This window comes from Electrona antarctica, assembly GCF_951216825.1.
Source record: "Electrona antarctica genome assembly, chromosome: 2".
In the NCBI taxonomy this organism is placed as follows: Eukaryota; Metazoa; Chordata; class Actinopteri; order Myctophiformes; family Myctophidae; genus Electrona; species Electrona antarctica.
The window spans coordinates 33,809,285-33,831,470 of NC_136807.1; the positions used below are offsets into that span (position 1 = coordinate 33,809,285).

The 22,186-nt window shown below is 44.3% G+C and overlaps 1 protein-coding gene across 9 annotated transcripts in view; it reads left to right on the forward strand.

Moving 5' to 3' along the window:
* The first annotated feature begins 610 nt into the window (after nucleotides 1-610).
* Nucleotides 611-22,186, forward strand: part of tmcc1a (transmembrane and coiled-coil domain family 1a) — a 68,669-nt gene continuing 47,093 nt past the window's right edge. The window contains exons 1-3 of one of the 9 annotated variants that reach the window (XM_079488887.1): nucleotides 611-671; nucleotides 16,037-16,086; nucleotides 20,226-20,551. In XM_079488887.1, the coding sequence (XP_079345013.1) occupies nucleotides 16,080-16,086; nucleotides 20,226-20,551 (333 nt within the window). In that variant the 5' untranslated portion in view covers nucleotides 611-671; nucleotides 16,037-16,079. Of the gene's footprint in view, nucleotides 672-16,036; nucleotides 16,087-19,480; nucleotides 20,552-22,186 lie in introns of those variants that run through there. The other 8 variants (XM_079488884.1, XM_079488888.1, XM_079488886.1 and 5 more) reach the window with 8 other exon arrangements.

The window sequence follows — 22,186 nt, forward strand, 5'->3', positions numbered from 1 at the left end:
GTGTCAAATACCCCTTTTGACCCCTCGTGGCGCCGGGCCTGGTTCATTCAACTTTTATATCAATTCCCATACCTGTAGTTCATATGCATGGTTATGAAAAATAGAAGTTAAAGATCATAATCGTTTTTCAGTTCCCTTTTATAGCCTACATCATGATGTCTCGCCTGTGCGTGGACTGGACAGTACTACAGCTCAGTTGTGTAATCACAACAGTTGTGGCCATAGACATGGTTGTGGCAAGCCAGCAGTGACCTAGTCTAAATCCCATAGCCCGGAGGACATTCAGTACAACCATGCAGTGATTGGCTAGTTGGTTGTTAGGCAACGGTTGGTTGTAGACTAGACGTGTAAATTAAATGTACTAGTCAGACTAGTACATTTCATTTACACGTTAGGGTAGAAAGGTAGCTAGAAAAGGGAAAGGCTATTCTTTAAAAGTCTCACAGAGAGAGAACAATATGCAGCCTAGGCCGCAGGGTGAATCGAACATTTTCTAGCACTAGCCAATCACAGCGTGATTGTCCGCCCGGGCAATGGGATATCGTCTCTACCTTCCAATGACCATACGTCATTGTGGGAGGGAGGGTGAACGACTGTCATAGGAGGGGTGGGGTGATCGTGAACGTCAGTCAGCCAGCTCCAACTGTTTCTCATCACCCATGTAGCCTAATGTAAGTGCCGATTTATACTTCAATTTCACATGTTCCCACGCTCACCGCCTTGATATGCTTTAGTTTGCTATGTATGCTGTTATACACCCGTATGCCATGCGGGTGGTCTGTTGTTGAATTTCGATATAGATATTTTATCATTTCAGATGTGTGAGTGAGTCTTCAGTTAGAGTAGCGGTACTTGTAGCGCTGTCAACCTGTGTCCGCTACATTGTCACCGTGGGTAATTATTACTGTAAAGTCTTATGGTTGCTGTCATTGGCTGAATGGCTGTGGTTTGATAAAGTAGCATCAGTGATGTTTGACATTGTATAGTCTCGCCTCCACTGGTGCCTCCACAACGGGACTCTTTGGTCCAAAAGCCGGTTAAACGTGCACACTCAGTAAAAAAAATCCTATCTATTTGGTTCCATTTCGTGTTAAAAGAACACTTGAAGATTTTACAACTCCTTCTGAACTGTGCTAATAGCAATCAGTTATTTTTGAAGCCAAGAAGCTTATGTACAGTACAGTAGTACTAAATAGCACTGCATTGGGAAAAGGTGATTTATTGCATTGGATATCTACTTATATATTTAATTAATAAACAGCCTTTTTTGAACTGAAATGCTGTCATATTGTCATGACAGGGGCTCTCAGAGCCAAATATATTGCCCTCAAATATATTGGCACATTTCAATGTAGGCTACACAAGTTTCAAGCGAGCTCTGCAACCCTGGTTTGGTTTATCATTTGTCAGTATATATGCAAACCAAAAGGCTATTATGGCCTGGAATGGATGGGACATTCAAAACTCCTGTACCACTGATGCTGCAAGGCAAAGGCAGTGTACAGTACAGTCACTACTGCCTGCCAAGGATTAATTTAGATGATTACAACTTCAATCTCCCTTTTTGTTCTCTTTGTTGAAGAGACTGACCAGTCTGATGTAGGCTAGTTGATTTATGATTATGATTATTATTGTGGTTATCAATACACTGCTGCAATAGAGGACGGAACTTGGTATAACAATTATGACCTTACAGCTTGTTGTCATTCTCTTAGTGTACTCATCCATTCTGATACTCTGGCTCTCCCTATCTCTGTTACTTGTTTTTGGGATTGCAGAACGCATGTACAGTACACACACACACACACACACACACACACACACACACACACACACACACACACACACACACACACACACGGATAAAAAGAGCATTAGGAGTGACAGTGATAACTGCTGTATGCCCACTATCTGTTCACCACACTGGGTTAAGTGGCTGAGGGCATGGCCACCCCTTCAGGACACCAGCCTCACAGCCATTCATGTCTCACGTTGCTAGTCAGACCACCAGGATGACGACACACACACACACACACACACACACACACACACACACACACACCCCTCACTTCCACCACCAACCAATCATGTTGTCGTGCCTGCCTATTCAGGAGCTGACGATATGAGAGAGAGACAAGCTCACAACTTGTGAGCTTGTCGATCTGCTATTTTCAGCGAAAGCTTTCCCCATAATATGGATATGGATGCTGGGGTTTAAGCTTTTAACCACTTAAAGGGCTATTTCACTTTTAAAACGTATGGCTTCTTTTCAGCACCTAACCTGGCATCTGTGTACACCCCTGACAGTAGCTTAGCTTGTACAGTAAAGATTGTTTTCAAAAACAAAAAAACAAAAACAAAACAAATTCACCTATAATGACATGCCCAAAATAGGGATGTTAGATTGAAAGTTGTTAACAATAAACGGAACAGAAGGTGTTAAGGACACAGCGAGGAACTGTTACAGTAACTAAGGGAAATGTGTTGAAGAAACATAGGGCTGAGGGAACAATGGAACATAGGACTGAGGGAACATAGGACTGAGGGAACATAGGACTGAGGGAACATGGGGCTGAGGGAACATAGGACTGAGGGGACATGGGGCTGAGGGAACATGGGGCTGAGGGAACATAGGACTGAGGGAACATGGGGCTGAGGGAACATGGGGCTGAGGGAACATACTGTAGGACTGAGGGAACATAGGACTGAGGGAACATAGGACTGAGGGAACATGGGGCTGAGGGAACATAGGACTGAGGGAACATGGGGCTGAGGGAACATACTGTAGGACTGAGGGAACATAGGACGGAGGGAACATAGGACGGAGGGAACATAGGACTGAGGGAACATGGGGCTGAGGGTACATACTGTAGGACTGAGGGAACATAGGACTGAGGGAACATGGGGCTGAGGGAACATAGGACTGAGGGAACATAGGACTGAGGGAACAGGGGGCTGAGGGAGCATAGGGCTGAGGGAACATAGGACTGAAGGAACATGGGGCTGAGGGAACATAGGGCTGAGGGAACATACTGTAGGACTGAGGGAACATGGGGCTGAGGGAACATACTGTAGGAGCCTCCTCAGCTGATCGATGCTTAATTTTGTTGAACTGTTGAAGGTAAGGACTTGGTGAAGATATGCTTCTCCTGGATCACAGCCAGAAGCCAAGTTCTGCTCAGTATTTGGCTCAGCTGATTTCCCTTGGCTGATTAATGGACCACGTGTAGCTGCTGGCATCTTTTACAACATAAATGGAGGAATGGTTTGCTTTAGATATGGCATTTAGATGGATGCCAATTTTAACGCTAGTGGGTTAAGGGTTTCCATAAAGTTATAAATAAGTAGGCGAGGCAGTTTGATTTGTATAGCACACTTCCACAACAAGGCAATTCAATGTGCTTTACACAGAACAAGTAAAGGAAACAATTTATAAAATGACATTAGGATGCATAAAACAAAAAGTAAAAATTTATAGATACAGTTACAGTGCAGAAGAGAAAATAAAAATAACTCAATCAAAGGCGGCGACAAACGGGAAGGTTTTAGTTGTGTTATGTAATAAATGAGTGGCAGCAAACCTGCAGTTTAGTAGTAGTTAAGCAATACACGTACAGACTGCTATTGTATAGTGAAGCTGATAGTGATATGAAATGTTTTGTCTGGAAAGGAAGGAACAGAGTGTGTGGCTATAGTTATGGCTGACATGTATAGTAAATATATATAACATACTGCAATGGGATTGGTTTGGTGCAACTGCCTGTAAATATGGACTGCAGATTATGACATACTATTTAGGTGCATAGAGTACGGCAGGACTTGGCAGAGCAGTTGTAAATTACATTAGTCTCATTTCTGTAAATTGACATGGCTCCATGTTCACTTTCCCTGGGTCTACCCTACACAGCATCACAGCAGATTGTGATTTGGCTCAGTGATGCCCATTTAAAGGCTCAGGGTCAATGCAGCTGTGATTCAGGAGGAAGTTTCTGTGTCTCAGGAAGGAAGCAGTCATTTTCCTCTCTGTTTCATTTCATGGCCAGCCATTTTTTATTCACAACAGAGGTCTTTCTTTTATTTTCTTTCTTTCTTTCTTTCTTTCTTTCTTTCTTTCTTTCTTTAAAAAGAAAAATCTAAATGGGCGGCCTTGGCTGAGGAGGTAAAGCGAGCGTGGGAACCGGAAGGTCTCTGGTTTGATCCCCATCTCCTACTGGCTTTGTCCTTGAGCAAGACACTGAACCCGTAACTGCTTCACAAGTGCCCCCTGGGTGGCTTCCACTACTCCTTTGCTCGTTTGAACAAACCTACATAGTCTATGTCAAAACATGTACAATTTGTATGTTCTCCTGGACTATGCAGACAACATCAGCCTGCTCTCCGACCACGTGGAACAAGTCCAGGAGCTCCTGAACAGAGTGTAGTCCGAGTGTGTCAAGGTTGGCCTCCGGCCTATCACCCGTACGCGTACCATAGGTTGAGCATCAATGACCTATAACATCCCATCAGAGCATCCACCTCTGACAACAACCAAGGACAGTCTAAGAAGGATGAGACGCGAAGACCGTACGGGCGACGCCATGTTGCTTATGGTGCTCCATGGAAGGAAAGAAACATGCGCAATGGGCTATATGCAGCCAACACTTCCGCGTTCAGCTTCCTTGGTCTCAACTGCGCATGTTTCTTTCCTTCCAAAGCAACATGGCGTCGCCCGTACGGTCTTCGCGTCTCATCCTTCTTAGACTGTCCTTGACAACAACAGGAGGCACTGCCTGAAGGAAGTCAAGGACTTCAAGTATCTGGGCTCATGGGTCAACTCAACGGAACAAGATCTTAAAATGAGGAAGGCCCTGAACGTCATGGCCAGCGTAAAGCGGAAGTCCAACCTCCCCCACCAAACCAAACTCAGCTTCTTCTATGCAATGGTAGAGTCTGTTCTCCCATACCAGTGAATGCTGAACCTTGAAGCCAACCCTGCAGAAGTAGACTACAGCAGAATGCTGGGTGCAGTACTTAACATCAGCAAGATTACACATGTTACCAACGAGAACCTGTATGATGGAATGCCAAGGGTGAACCAGAAAATAGCAGCCAGGAGAATGAGACTAGTAGGACACTGGCAAAGACACCAAGAGCTGCCAGCCTGCAAAGAAGTGCTGTGGGAACCAACACATGGGCCCTGGTCAAGAGGACGTCCCACATTAACATATGTGGATGGATGTTCTCAAGAAAGACGCAGGAGGAACCAACGAGCTCGGAGCTTGCCAGATGTATAGAAAACCGGGATGACTGGAAGCAACGATTGAGTGCTCGTCTGACGACGACCTAGAGAGCATGTTCTCAGTCTCTGCAACACAATTTCATAAATAGACATGGAAGTCTGAAATTTGTCATGGAGTATCCTGACACATAGGGGTAAGTAGAAGAATAGGATTTGGGGGGTTGCTACCATTATAGTTTTAAATATGACCTACATTATCCCCAGAAAAAAAAAATATGCTGTCCGCTTGACTAATAACAACAAAGATGGTTATTGTCCAACACATTATGGTGAAAATCACTGCCTCACTTGTATATAGAAAACTTCCCATATCCCTAAGCTTCATTTTGAGCCCAAGATAACCTTCCTATCTTGAAAATTACTCTTTCTGTAGCCAAAACTCTGAACTACCGGTATACCTCAAATCGGTGAAAATTGTATATTCAGTCAGTATCAGCTATACATTTGGAATGAATTAATGAATAACTGAGTTTGAACTGACTCCACATTATGGAATATTTCTTACTTGAATAAGCTATGTTAAGAAGTTGGCAAAGTGTCCAATCTACCATTTTTATGCAAATGAGTGTCACCATTATCAAAACAATCAATGTTTACTATATATCTCAGCCAATATTGCACTTAAATGAACAAATAAGGTGTCTATACTTGTATGTTTGTATGTTTTGAGGGTCAAGGATCTCAGTGAAACTACTCTTAAAGTGACCACATGTGCCCGTGGCATGCTGGTGTAAAAATCAGTGCTGCCATTACAATAAAGTCACATTTATACCAAGTAAGAGATACCAATATTGCATATAAGGTATCTAGACAGGTGTTGTGTTATGCTAGCTTTATAATTTAGAATATATATACTGTAGCATAACATCACACACAAAAAACATCCTCAGTATGAACAATACTAGGCGGTAGTATACACACTATAGAATGGCCTGCACTATGCAGTATAAAATACAAACAGTCACACAATCCTGTAACAGTATTCCATCATATACACACTCAAAGGCAAAAATGTAAGCAACAGTGACCACCCTATACACTAGCCTGCACCATAAAGAACAAAATGCAGTCACATTAATCAGTCTTCTTCGTCTTCTTGTCCATCGTCTCCAATGACAAGGAGATCAAGGGTTGGTAGGACTGGACCGCAGGACCACACTGGATTTAAAAACCCTTCGATTTTCAACCATCCCTGCCCTTCATAGGGTTTTGGTTTTTCCACAATAGCTTCATCAGCTCCCTTGTATAAGGCAACACAGTGGTTCTCTTCAGAGCAGAGTAGCATGGAGGAAGACAAGCCAAGTCAACTTTAGATTTAAGAAGTGAGTTTGTCATTTGCCCCCACCATTGTCTGCAGCAACTTGGCACGGGTGAAGTCCACTGGGGCAGCAGTGGCTCAGGGGTAGAGTGGCCGGATGGTAACCGCAAGGTTGCCATTTCAAACCCTGGCTCCCCCAGAGTTAGTGTCGAAGTGTCCTTGAGCAAGACACTGAACCCCTAATTGCTCCTGATGTGCTGGTTGGTGCCTTGCATGGTTTCCGCCGCCATCGGTGTATGAATGTGTGTGTGAATGGGTGAATGTAATGCACAATCTATGTAAAGCGTCTTGGATAAAGGCGCTATATAAATGCACCATTTACCATACTGAAGACTCACAACTCTGTCCATACAGCAGACAGATGAATTGCTGCAACTATACTAATTAAGGATCTGTTCCATATAGACCGATTCAGAAACGGGTCTCATGGTCACTGGCAACATATTTCCTGTGGACGGAGACGACATAACAGTCGGCTCTTCTACTACATTGAATGGATAGAGAGACCAAATAGAGTGCTGAAACGTTACTCTTTTACCTGCTTTTTAATAACACTAACTTTACAAAGATGCCCAGAACATCAGGATAAACCTGTGTAGTGTATGGCTGCTTCAACAGTGGTGGCAACGTTCAACTTTGGAGAAGAATACGTTGCCTGCGACCATGAGACCCGTTTCTGAATCGGAGATAGTGTAGCACAAGGCACATTTCAAGGACCCCCATAACACTTACGGGTCCATTTGGTTCCATTTTGTACGTTCAGAATTGCACACCAGTAAGATGTCAACAGCTCAGTGGCCTTGTAGTCAGAGTGTTCGCCCTGAGACTGGGAGGTCGGGGTTCGATCCCCTGGCCGGGTCATACCAAAGACTCAGTCGGTAAGTCGGACATGTCCCTGCTACATACTACATACATGTCCAGGGGGTGTACTTGTACATCAAGCTACCTCATACTACAGAAACAGGAGATAGGCTTCTGCCCTATGGGCCTCATGGCTACACAAGGCTTACTTACAGGTCCATTTGGTTCCATTTTGTACACTCTAAAGTTACACACCCGTAAGAAGCTCTGGATATCATCAACAGCTCAGTGGCCTTGTAGTTAGAGCGTCCGCCCTGAGACTGGATAGTCAGGGGTTCGATCCCCAGCCGGGGAATACCAAAGGGTTGGATTGGGGTAAGTCCCTGCGACATACTAGTCATGCCAGGGAGTGTACTTGTTAGGCTCCTGCCCTATGGGTCATATGGCTTGGCTAGGCTCAGAATATATTTAAATTGTGAGTCTTCAGTGAAAGAGTGGTGGGGCAGATGACAAACTCATTTCTAAATCTAAAGTTGACCTGGCTTCCTACATGCTACTCTGCTCTGAAGAGAGCCACCGTTGCCTTATACAAGCGAGCTGATGAAGCTATGGTGGAAAAACCAAAACCCTATGATGAAGGGCAGGGATTGTTGAAAACCAAATAGTTTTTGAATCCAGTGTGTCCTGTGGTGCAGTCCTATACCAACCTCACTGCTTGATCTCCTTGACACTGGAAAGCATGCACAAGAAGCCGGCGACAAGATAGAGGAATTGATTTCATCGGCTCTGATTTGCACACCAGCATGCCATGGGCACATGTAGTCACTTTAAGAATAGTTTCACTGAGATCCTCGACCCTCAAAATATAGGTCTAGACACCGTATTTGTTCATTTAAGTGCAGTATTGGCTGAGATATAGTGAAAATCGATTATTTTGATAATGGAGGCACTCATTTGCATAACAATTGTAGATTGGACACTTTTCCAACTTTTTAACATAGCTTATTCAAGTAAGACATATTCCATAATGTGGAGTCAGTTCAAACTCAGTCATTCATTCATTTATTCCAAATGTATAGCTGACTGACTGAATATACAATTTTCACCGATTTGAGGTATAGTTCAGAGTTTTGGCTACAGAAAGAGTAATTTTCAAGATGGAAAGGTTATCTTGGGATCAAATTGAAGCTTAGGGATATGGGAAGTTTTCTATATACAAGTGAGGCAGTGATTTTCACCATAATGTGTTGGAAAATAACCATCTTTGTTGTTATTAGTCAAGCGGACAGCATATTTTTTTGTTTTTCTGGGGATAATGAAGGTCATATTTAAAACTAGAATGGTAGCAACCCCCCAAATCCTACTCTTCTACTTACCCCTATGTGTCAGGATACTCCATGACAAATTTCAGACTTCCATGTCTATTTATGTAATTTTAGTGAATTAATATTTGCCTTTACACAATTTCGCCAGAGCCATATACCAAAAAGGGGGTTTTGAGGTAGGTGGGACATTTTGACAACTTTTTATCATAGCTCATCATTTTCAGCACATTTTTTCCAATAAGAAAACACTGATTAGAAGTATATTTCCGGGGGGTGCATGATACCCCCCTCTTCCCACTGTACTATATAGGACTATCGTCCTGGATTTTGGATATCGTAATATTGTGATATGAAATAAGTGTTGTTCTCACAGTATCAATATCGAGGCATTTCGTCAAAAATATATGCATACAGTATACAGTCATATTTGATTTTGTCATTATCACTAAGCCTGTATGTATCTACATATGTTGCGTATGTCCATCTTCTTCATGCTGTAACAAAGGCAGTAGTAGAGATGTCCCATGCATGTCTGATCTACGACTACAAGCTCACAGTGTGTCGTGACTCGTTGTGAGCTTGCCTTGTAGATCTGTTATTTTCAATTGCAATACTGGCATACAACTAAGTATAAATCACTCTTCAGTGTGGCTAATTTTAGAATCCACACACTGAAATAAGTTGTGAGCCTCTTGAGAAAGTCATCCGTTGCCAATATCACCGGCAAAGATAAACGTCTAATAAAGTCGTTTTTTTAATTTCTCGATTAAGGCTCTGAACACAATGTCTCTGTTCTCTCCAGTAGATCACACACTCCCACACTACAGAATGAAGGTGAAATTCCTTTTCAAAGGCTGTGGTTTCTAGTGGCAACAAGCTGCCAGCTTCCCCCTGCCTTCTTCCTGGCTGGAGCCAAGAAGCAGAAGAGAAGCCGGGGTCATGCTGTGTCACAGAAGTTCAAACACTCGCTTTCAACTTCAATTTAAGCCAGCATTTCACACACATGCGATCATTTGTCTGCTGTCGTTCGGGGGATCATTTCCATCAAACCTGAATGCAGTTATGAATCAGTATGCCAACAAGTTTGTCAGCCTCTCATCTGACCATGTTAGTGATACCACGGCAGATGTCACCTTCCACATGGCCATGGTGTAATACAGTGTATTACACTGCATGTAATACAGTTCTAATACAGTGTCTTATTGCTTCCATTATATGGCTGTGATTGTCAAATTGTGATGATGAAAAATTGTGATTGAACAAAATTCACCGAATTCTTTGCTGGCCAAAAACTTGCCTAGCAGACGCAGAACTCAATGTTATCTTGGAACACTCAATGTGTTCCAATGGCACGCTCCAGTACTTATAGCAAAAGGTTGGATATTATTGAGGTTCAGGGGTTAGGAATGGAAGAGTACCCTTCAGTGCTTATCTGCTCCCACGGTGTTAAGTCGAGGTTGTTGGCCCAATACTGAGTTGTTGGCTCCCTTCCCTGGTCTCCCAGTGCAAGCTTCAGTACCACAGCTCATACAGTGTGTAGTAGTGTACTGATCCTTACTAGCCCCTGATAGTGGGTCAGAAAGGTGTCCAGTTGCAGAGAGGTGTCCCAGGGGCATAGGGGACTATTTAAATAGATGCTGATGATGGGAGATTATTTATGTGGTATTGCATTTAACTTGGTCTCACCTGTCGCTGCCACCACAAAGAGGCAGATGCCCTGTGGCCGAATAACCTCACAGCAGCCAGGTCACTTTGATCTCATCGCAGAGACGCTGACCATTCGTCAACTCTGTCTTGTCTTTGACCTAATCTCCGGTATGAGATTTCAGCAGCCATGCAGGTGCTTTCCAACCTGACGGCTGAGGATGATGATTTGTTACCAGAGTTGGTGGAATATGAGCCAGAGACCTGGCCCCAGTAAACACCTCTCAGGACAAGACACACAAGTCGGTACTCGGTAGTAACAACAACAACATTTGGTAGCCCTGTCCCCTTTTGTCACCCCTTGTTAGAATCTAAACAGACTTGAGCACCTGTCGGTTCCCATACGGCTGCAGCCGTTGCAATATTTTTGAGGGGCGCTAGCCAATGCATGGCTTTTGAAGATTAAGTCATATGGCAACCAAGTCTATGGGATTTGTTATGTTTGTTTAGAGCACTTATGATGTAAATCGTTTGCCAGCCAAGTCTATGGACCTTAATGTTTGTTTAATGTTTAGGGTACTAAATGACAACGTAAGGCACTATGTGGTCGATATAAATACAGTGGGCGCACCTCACTTCACACAAGCTTGATTTTCTTTATATTAATATTTACATTATCCAGTGTTTTGCTGATTATGTGGGGGCCCACTAATATGATCACTGCTTGACAATCGCTAGGTCTAGAGTCTACTCTGTACTAGACTACACTCTGATGGGATGTCTTTTATATCAGTGGTTAACACCACCAAGGTCGTGTGTGTGTGTGTTCTGGTTTATGGTTTGTCCTGTTCCTAGATGGTAGAGGGCTCCATGGACGGCAGAATAGGGCGTTTTTTCCTGACCTGTCAGTGAGTTATTACAGCTATTGATTCACATCGTCATATTACCTGTTCAACCCTGCACTGCCAGGCACAACACAACAGAAAGAGAGCACACATACGGCATGCACGCACACACACACATCTCTTGCATACTTATCATACCATTTGCAGCTTGTTGAAGACGTCTCCTGCCTATCAGAAGAACTGACACTGCCATTCTCTGCCCTACCCGCTGCCCCACTGCCACCAACCCTCCTACACGCACACACACACACGCACACACACACGCACGCACAAATGCAATAACGATTGTTCCTGTTTCCTGCCTGTGCTGTCATTATACAGCTGCAGAATGACATATTGTCACATTTCCATGGGTCAAGAGAACACATGAACATGAACACATGGGCTCCGCTCACACACACTAATGTATATACTGTACGTTTACACTCTTTTTTTTAAATCCCTATATTTCGCTCTCTCTGTCTCACACACAGACACGCACGTGCAATCACACACACACACACACACACACACACACACAGCGCAGCGTGAACTCTCTGGCCTAATTCCTGTCTTATTGATGTGTGTCGGTCAGTGAAAGAGGCCCCAGCACAAAGAGCAGAGATGGTGTGTGTGTGTGTGTGTGTGTGTGTGTGTGTGTGTGTGTGTGTGTGTGTGTGTTTGCATGGCTCTGGGGGAACAAAGGCTGGTCTGTTTGACATCAAATCGCAGCCTCTCTTCTAGAACACTGTACAGTCTTGTCTAAGCTATGGCCATATTTTGAGTCAACCTACAGTATGGTTCAACAATGAACAACATGCTTCAGTTGTCACAGAACGTGGGGCAAAGTGACGACCACACTTTCTTTCTTTTGCTGAGAGTTTGAAGTTTTTCATGTGAAGTAAAATGGACAGGTGAATAGAAATGTCAGGCAGAACTGTGTAATCAAACAACAACTGGGCTGATATTTAATTTGTTTTTTGTTTGCAATGTGAACATTTTGGGTATAATGTTCTACCATTCATTCATACATTCTCGTTTTCCTTAACCACACCACACATGCTTGCATTGTGAGCTTGTAAATCTGCTATTTCCGCAGAATGTTTGCCTATTATGAGATTAATTCATCTTGAATTGCAAGTTAAATTGCAGATTGTCAGGTGCACTACTTGACTACTTGAGCCATTGCTTGTGCTATTGTAATTGTGGTACTTCATCTGCCATTATCATAATCACATGATCTGGTTCATAGTTCAATCATGATAATAATGATGCATGGTTTATAGTAGGGTTCTATCAACTCACATGTCTGATGGAAACTATTGAGTAGTCAGGCAGAGGCAAGGAAGCAACCAGGTGCTCTTTTTTCTAGTGAATAGTCGGTCTACTTATGGGGAGGCAGTGTGAACACTTATCCGCATTTCTCAGATTGTAATACATTTGTAACTACTAGTACCATACCTTATGGATTTGCTTGTTTAAATGAAGCCAGATAGAATGAACCAGAGTTGTCTAGTATTTACCACAATAACAGTATTATGCTCTGCTGTCCAATTTACTAATAATCTCCAGCACAGTAAAAATCCTCTGTGATAATTTATCCATTTGTAACTCAGAGATTGTGTGTGTGTGTGTGTGTGTGTGTGTGTGTGTGTGTGTGTGTGTGTGTGTGTGTGTGTGCCAGTGTGCTGTCTGTGTCCCTCTCATTCAGCTTGTCTCTGAGACAATGACACCGGCACAGGAAGACCCACAGCTCATCTGAATGGAATGAGCTAGACTCGCTATAGGGACAAGGTCATGAGCGAGCGCCTGCACACGCGGACGTGTGCGCGAGTGTGTTTATCAGGATGCAAGCCTGACAAGCTTCCAGAAAGGCCATTGTCCGCGGGGTCGCAGCTCGTCCACCTTTGACAGAGCAGCAGTGATTGGGAGAAACATGCTGACTCATTGTGGCTGGTGCTGACACCTGTTGACTCTGATAATCGCCCCTCTGTTTTCTGGTGCTGCTACGGCTACACAGCCACAGCGAGCGAACGTCCAGTCACTAGAACGTTTCTAGGAATGCTCTGTGTGCAGTGTTCACAAACAATTCTCTGTCTCTGGTTCCAATGACGTAGATTTACAGAAACGACCGAAAATATTGTGACAGCTGAAGGTCCGTATAGTACTCCGTAGAGTGTGTATTTATTTGCGGTCAACTGGTATGGAGGAAGAATCCACTGAAGACCTATTTTATATGTTGGTTATTTGGAAAATAGACGATGACCAATCTCACAACGCCTCAGGATGCGATGCTTGTAGATCTGCTATTTTGTTTTTTTTAAATAAAGGGATGCCAGGGTTAACATTTGCAGTTATCTTCTGGTTTCTTTATTTATTGCATTATTGTTTGTCCTGCTGTAGGTTGAATGGGTTGATTCCCTTGCTTTGATCCAGAACCCTGAAAAACAAAACGCTGAAAACCCAGCAAAGTAATATGCTAATTCAGCACGCACGCCACACATATACTGTAAAGCCTGTGCTCAACAGCAATGCTACAGCAGGAATTGTTAAGTGTAGAATTCACACGCTTTGTTGTGTGATGTGATCTTTGAACCACTGTCAACTTGACGTCCCTAATTTGGGCATGGGCATGTCATAATGGGAGAATATTTTTCACCTATTATGTCACAAGCTGAAGCCAGCATTATAAGCTAAAAAAACACTTTGTACCGTCTACCGTTACCGTCTACCGTTTGTAAATTAAGCAGTGTACTCTACTGCACACACACACACACACACAGAGTGACAGGTCATGTCCGACTGTAGAGCTTTGTCCCTAAAGGCTCCTGAAAGAGGATTTAGAATCTAAAACGGTAGACAATGCAGAAAGCATTCCAGTAGTGTTGCGTGATTGTATCCCGTCAGTCCTGCAGGCTGCATGGATAGAAGAGGATTTTCTAACATGATGTTAGATGATAGAACGGCCCTCAGGTCAGGATTAACTCACGTCTATCCATCTCTACATCACTATCAAATTGATCACTGTTTGTCGATGGCTGCTGTCAAAAAAATGGCCACGTGCAAGTGTGTGTGTGTGCATGCATGCGTGCGTGTGTGCGTGCGCAGCTCTCTGAAGGACATAATCAGTAACAACATGTTCAAGGTGTCCCAAGCCGAGTGTTGTTATTACAGTTAAAATCCCCCTGTGTGTGTGTGTGTGTGTGTGTGTGTGTGTGTGTGTGTGTGTGTGTGTGTGTGTGTGTGTGTGTGTGTGTGTGTGTGTGTGTGTGTGTGTGTGTGTGTGTGTGTGTGTGTGTGTGTGTGTGTGTGTGTGTGTGTGTGTGTGTGTGTGTGTGTGTGTGTGTGTGTGTGTGTGTGTGTGTGTGTGTGTGTGTGTGTGTGTGTGTGTGTGTGTGTGTGTGTGTGTGTGTGTGTGTGTGTGTGTGTGTGTGTGTGTGTGTGTGTGTGTGTGTGTGTGTGTGTGTGTGCGCGTGCAATGATGTGCATAGCTAGAGGGAGCAGTCTGCCACACTATAACACAATCTGAGAGCGTACACATGTCAAGGCATGTGTCCATTTGGTTACATGTGTACGCTCTCAGAGTTAACATTAACACTGAGTATTCTTCATGTGTCCATTTGGTTACATGTGTACGCTCTCAGAGTTGACATTAACACTTGAGTATTCTTCTGGCAAGACTAGCGGGAGCAGCACTGTAACATTCTGAGATTAAGTTCACGTCCATCTTTATTGTCCCTCAGAGGGACATCCAGTTGGTCAGCAGTTTCACACGAAAGAAACATTCAAAACACAACAAATTACACATACGCAGTGGTGCATTAAAAATAGACCTCTCCGAGTTAATTGAAGACCTGCCGATCACCTGTCCTCTATACGTATACTCTACGTATGTATGAAACATACGTAGAGTAAAATTGTACTTAAGTCACAATCCTTGAGTATTTATGATTCTAGTACTTTCCCCCATTGTGTAAAAGCTTAATACTTTTGTAGTACAGCTGTGTCACTTGCAAAAAACAACTGAAACACATGACATCATGATCACATCATGCTTCTGTTGGTCTTTTGATCGTTGGCTCCAACTCCGTTTTACAAAAAAGTATTTATTAATGAATTAACACTGTATATTATCTATGATATGGGTGTATAATATTCATGTGGCTGAAAGGACAATCGGCTGTTTTTTTGTGTGCAAACCCTGGTCCCTGCAGGGTAATGAGGGGACATCTTTAGGGACGCCAAATGAGCTCCCGGCGGAAGCGCAGTAGCGCGCACACACACACACACACACACACACACACACACACACACACACACAGTTGAAGCATTTAGCAGACACTCTTATCTTAGCGACTTACCCTTGTCAACAAATGAGAGGGTAAAATGCCCACATAAGTAGAGTGCAAAGAAAATGTAGTGCTTCAGAGAAACTAGGATACCAGGTTAACGTCAAACCTACCATCTGTCTAAGTGCACACACACACACACACACACACACACACACACACACACACACACACACACACACAATTCATGTCACATCTTTAGGGACGCCAAATAAAATGAGCTCCCGGCGGAAGCACAGTAGTACACACACACACACACACAATTCATGTCACAGAGTCATGGCCAGTACAGTTTAAGTAACCAGTATTTTCACAGCTGAGGGAGGAAGTGATTATTGATCACAACAGGAGGTGACAGCACTTTCTTTCTGAACTAAAGTTCAGTGATTTCTACGAGATATTGACTTGATTATACTCCCCCTCTCTCTTTCTCTAAGGTAATCCAGGACACTGAGTCAGACTAGGCTGCCAGTTGGGCTGATGGTAGGTGGGTTTTCCTCTTATATTGTCCATTATTTCTCTCTCTCTCTCTCATATATATCGTTCTCTGTATTTTCACCTCTACATTAGTCATTTATTTTCCGCTCTCTCAGCTTGCGTGGGTCTGTCTGCTTTACAACCTTTTGTACTATATCTTGTATCAGTCTGTGTGTCATCACGTTAGCCTGGATCCTGGTGCGTGGGAATGACTCACTTTCATGTACAGTGTATTCGCTCATTAAACATATTTGAATTTTGCATTTCATGAGACTTTAAAGCACCGTCGAACTTTGGTGGAACCTAATTTGTGTACAGTAGCTACATCTTGATATACAGAATGTCCAAATATTGTCCATCTTTATCGGTTGTATTACTAGTAGTAACATATAGTGTCAACTAACTTGTTAATATTGCTTTCTGCCCTGGCAGAGTCCAATCAACTGTGAGATGAAGATGAAATGACATCATGGCAATTATAATATTGTTATATGGCAAATATAACCACTTCTCACTTCTTTCTAAAGCCTTTTTGCCATTGTAAACTACCAGTGACACATTTGAACCCATTTTTAGGACAGAACACTAATTAATAAATTGACAATAACCAGGATGGTTCTTTACACACCATCTATGTCAGTGTGATGTTAAGCCTTACAGCAGTCATGCTTGCTGAAAATATCAACAAGCTCACAACTTGTCGTCACATACATTGTTGGCGAGCAACACATACAATGTAGAAATGAATGAGCATTAGTCCACTCCTGTCCATATACCTTTCTGACGGGCACTGATATCAGATGAACGGTGTGCTGCTGGTTTTATTTTTCAAGCATCATACACACGACATGGAAATAAATGTCACTCCTCGTTTACACAGAGCTCTATTGAAATCGCAAGTTTCTGAAACGCTGAAAGATCAATGACATATGCCAGTGCATCTACATTAAACTAAGATACTCCAGTGGATTTTAAAATGCTTGCATATGATTATTTGCAAAAAGCTCCGTTCACACTTCCCAAAACATTTGTCTCTCGGCCTGGGCTCAGCGGTCCAGGCACCTTGGCTGGTAATCCAGTCTGGCAGTGTGCCGCGGGTTCGACTCCCGATCCCGACGGCCTTTACTGCATGTCATCCCCCCATCTCTCTCCCCATTTCCTGTCAGCCTACTGTCTGTCCCTCCATAAAAAATATAAAATAAAGGCGAAAGCCACAAAAAAAAAAAAAAAAAACATTTGTCTCTCCTACGGTTTGAAGCTCACATAGCATTTGCTACAGATGGAGAGACGCTTGGAGGGGTAGATGGCCCCTACGCCTTGATGCGCTAAGAGGAACGGGACACCCTAACCTACACGTGAACCCACATACTGTAATAGAGGGGTAGTGCGAAGACGTAGGCTAAAGGGGGGGGGGGGATTATTAGGATTGGTAATTTGGTCCTGAGAGTGAGAGGGGGAGTGAGAGGGAAAGAGGGAGAAAGTGAGACAGTCTATTTCGCCTACGTGATAACCTGTCCAATGCTGCGTAGGCTACCAAAAACCTGAACGTGTCAGTGACTATACTGCCAGTGCCATAACCCACAGCGGGCAAGCTGATAACACGTGCTGCGTTTTCTGCTTGTGTATATATTATAACTAGAGGTTCGAGCCGATACGCGGCCTTCACACCTACGTTGGATCGGCGGTTCTGTACAACTACAGATCCATATATTATATGCCTATATATATATGGCCAAAATTCTCACATGTCTCCCCCCTGCTCCGCTCCCTGCACTGGCTCCCGGTCGCTGCCCGCACAGAATACAAAACTCTGATGTTGGCATTTAAAGCAACCAAAGGTATGGCTCCCCCATATCTTGCCAGCATGATTGAACCCTACAAACCCTCCCGCGCACTCAGATCAGCCAACGCAGGGAAGCTGGAAGTACCCTCACTAAAAACGCCGGGACAACGCTCCACACGTCCCAAACTCTTCTCCCTTCTGGCCCCAAAACTGTGGAATGCACTTCCCGTTGCAATCAGAACTGCAGCATCACTCCCGATCTTCCGCCGTAGTCTGAAAACCCACCTTTTCAGACTCCATCATGGCCCATAGCACTTACCCTACCCCCCTTAGACAGCACTTCTTAGACTTATATAGCATTTGAAACAGACTTATAGCATGTCATGTAGACAGCACAATAAGTGCATTGTATGTAGTCATAGCACTTCATAGTATATAGTGTATAGTAGTCATAGCACTTCATAGTATATATGTACAGCATAGTATAGCATATATGTGTAGTTTATATGTATAGTGTCATTATATAGATATGTTCTAGTTATAGTTTATATGTATAGTGTCATTATATAGATATGTTCTAGTCACGTTCTTAGCTTACGCATGTTTCGCGATAAATGCTTTTTTACATATGTGATGTATTCCCATGCTTTTTGTTCTTGCTTATTGTAAGTCGCTCTGGATTAAGAGCGTCTGCTAAATGCCTAAATTGTAAATTGTAAATTGATGGACATATCGGTCGGATTGGCGCTTCTGGATAACTGCATATCGATTTCTGAACGACTCGATAACGGGCACCGCAATCCATCCGGTCTTGCCGACGCAAATGCCAAGTTTGAATTTCAGTTCCCATATGCACATGACCATATACAGTATGGGCATAGTGGTCGGATCTGTGGCTGTGGACAACCAGATCTTCATAATATACAATATACCTATGGGCATATCAGGTTTGTTTATGGTTATGTATGAGTCATAGTGACGCTATGACTAATAGGATATAACATTTGTTTCCCCAAAACAACGTACCAGTGATTGTTTTTATACGTTCATTTATGTGATGAAAGTATGATTTTCAAACAACCCCATCTGGTTCGTCAATGACAGACCACAGATCTAACACATAAACCGATGGACAATATTTGGACTTATTTATGACCATAAATCAGCCCATGGTTCGACTACAGTTCAGCATCTCTTTAACAGCTGCTGTCTTGGGAAGATTTTCGGTGTTCCTTTTGGCTAAACCTCGGGCTGGATCGTTCCTGATAAATCACTGTAGCAAAGAGTTGCTGTGTACTCACATGCGTGTACATTGTAAGCACATGCTAACAGTGAGCATGTGAGCCAGAGAATGCTTGTATTCTGCCTCCAACAGAGGGATCCACTGTTGGACTCATGAATCATTGAATTCCAAATTAAGTCACATGATTAATGAGTGAAAATGAAAACTATAGCGATTCAGGGTCCAGGCTACATGATTCCGGCATCTCATAATTCATCATCTCCTCTCTCTCTGTGCTTAGACCAGCATGGCTACTTGTTCCTGATTCACTGATGCATGCTTCTTCTGTGGACGTGTGCCTTTGACCGCTGCTGAGCCCTTCTTCTGACCCTCTCCCAGAAAACCCCCACTTCTTCATTCCTCCCTCCTCTCAGACTCCGCTGTGTTGCAGTCTTCTACTATGCATGTTATTTTCCAGTCACCACACAGGTGACAGGACAAGGTCGGGACGAGCTGACTCCCGCTCCCCATAGAGGCCATATAGAGAGGCAAGTGATTCTGTTCTCTGTGACTCTGTCCCCATAGAGGCCATATAGAGAGGCAAGTGATTCTGTTCTCTGTGACTGTCCCCCGTCTACTGTGACTCTGTCCCCCGTCTAGTCGTCTACTGTTTGCTACCGACTGCAACGGCCCCATCGTTGCCTTCAGGAAGGGTCCGCAGGGGGCCAAATGCAACAGGGGGGCAACAGTCAGAGGGTACCGGTGGGCGTGGGTTTAGATTTAGGTTCAGGCCTCGGGGCTAGGGAAACCTCAAGGGGTCCCACTCCCCAGCGCCACGGGACCCTGAGACGGGCCTTGTCCTCGTCGGAGCCCCCCTCTCTCCGTAGGATTGGCCAAAGTGCCAGGGAGAGTGTGGGGGTCTTCGGCCAGGGGCTCCGACTGCTGTTCCAGCAGCAACGCAAGCGTCTGCCCCTCGCACGCTCCGCCACCACGATCGCCTCCTCCTCTTCCTCCTCCTCCTCTTCCTCGGTGGTGTCCACCGGCAGCATTCCCTCCTCCGCCCCCGAGGATGCCCAGGCGGCGTCCCGCTGTCCTCCTCCTCATGACTCTGACCCCCCCTCTGCTCCTGTGGTTCCCTCCCCAGCTGGCCGGGGTTCGGCCCCCGCGGGCACCATGAGGCGGGGGACCAGCCTGCAGAGCCGCCGCAGCAAGGGCTCCGGGTCGGGGTCCAGCAGCGCAGACCGCAACCCCCTCCTGAGAGGCAGCCCGCAGGCCCTCCATCGGCGACACACGCACGATCCGCAGCATCAGCAGCACACCAGCCGCCGCCGCCGCTCGTCCTCCACCTCTGACACCACACCCAGCGGCCCCGCCCCCGGACACCCACCCTGCAGCAGCCCGGCCCCCGGACACCCACCCAGCGACGTGCTGCTGTCATCGGGCTACCAGTCGACGGACGAGGCTGACCGGGTGAGTGATAGCAGCTGTGAAGCATATTCACAGTGTGTGCTGTGGGTTGAACTTCAGGTTAGGTCAGGTTTAAAACAGTATTACAATAACGGTTTACAAATGGAACCATATTTGGTTCCATAGTTGGTTCTCAGAGTTAAATTCACACTGAGGGTTTTACTGTAGATAGTAATGAATTTTTGTGCGATAAATATTTGTGTCATGAGAGCATCCCCGCAAAACGTGAATATCGGATTGTTTATTCATCACGTTCCCGGTCAGCAAGGACCGCAAGGAACGTGTCTTGAGGTCCGAGAGACAGGGAACATGACGGTAGTCGGATTTGAACTCGGGTTTCTCACAACTGGAGGATGGTGTTCATGTGGGAACTGGTCGAGACACTAGGCACCCTTTGGTACTTTGCTGCTTTGTTCTATCATGACATTTTGTCAGTACTCTGATCATTTTGTCTGTTGGGGACAGGAATACTCTGGTCCAGCTTTGTTGTTCTCAGATGGAGGGAAATCGCATTTGTTTATACACATGCATATTTTGTCCTCTGTCCTCTAATCTCCCATGAGCACAAACAGCATTTATTCAGGCTTGAGCCAGATGTGGACAGGCACGCGCACGCACTCACACGCACACTTACCCCTGCCAAAATGAATGCCTTTCCTCTTACAATGTTTTATCTTTTAGCCTTTGGTTGAATGCTTCCACGAACATATCCCAAAACACTCTCACAGCAGTTTTATCATAATGCATTGAGCAGTGCAGATACTGCAGACAGCAATTTTTCAGTACATCTGCATCTGGAAACAACTCCCAGAGTGTCCTACACACTACATTGTATTTTATATTTTTTTACATTTTTAATTCTTATCCACCTCCTCTCCTTTCTAACTGACCAGTAGGCATCGCCCCGCCTGGGTCCCCCTGACCCCAATTTGAAAACCAGTGTAATAAAGTGTATTTGTGATTCAATTGTCTGTAGAAAAGTCAACATCCTGCTGATGCCGTGCAATGTTCCTATTATAGGACATGGGTCAATTAGTTTTATTGACATATATTGTTGCAGTGTTATTGAAGTGTTGAGCCTTTAAGAATAGGGTATTCTGTTTTACTCACAATCAGCAATTTTGACCACAATCTATATTCTAAATAGAACATTGGTTCCCAGACCCGGCACGCAGGGAACCCTGGAGCTCCGGATCTTCGGTTATCAAGTCAAGGGCCCGACCCAAATTGAAATGTTTTTGTGACATACAGTAAGAGAAACTTTTTCTAAAATAGCAAGCTCACAAAATAGCTTAACCCATTAAGACCTGAGGCCGATTCTACAAATGTCTTTCTGAAAACCGATCAGTGGTGCTGAAAACCTTTCATGTCAAGGACCCCAAAAAATTATTATGTATTTTGCCATGGGCCCCCAATCTCAAAATATTTGTTCCAGGGACCCGCAAAAGCAAAGATTTGTCTCAAATGTTCATGATTTTTGAATAACCAACTAATATAGCTAAAATCCAAAAGTGTTTAAACTCTTCCTAATTTAGCTGGGGACCACCTGGAACTCCCTCAAGGACCCCTGGTTCTGATGCATTTCCAGCTGTTTCACTAGGTGAACTACTTAGGTTTTGGAACTGCACTTCTATTTTC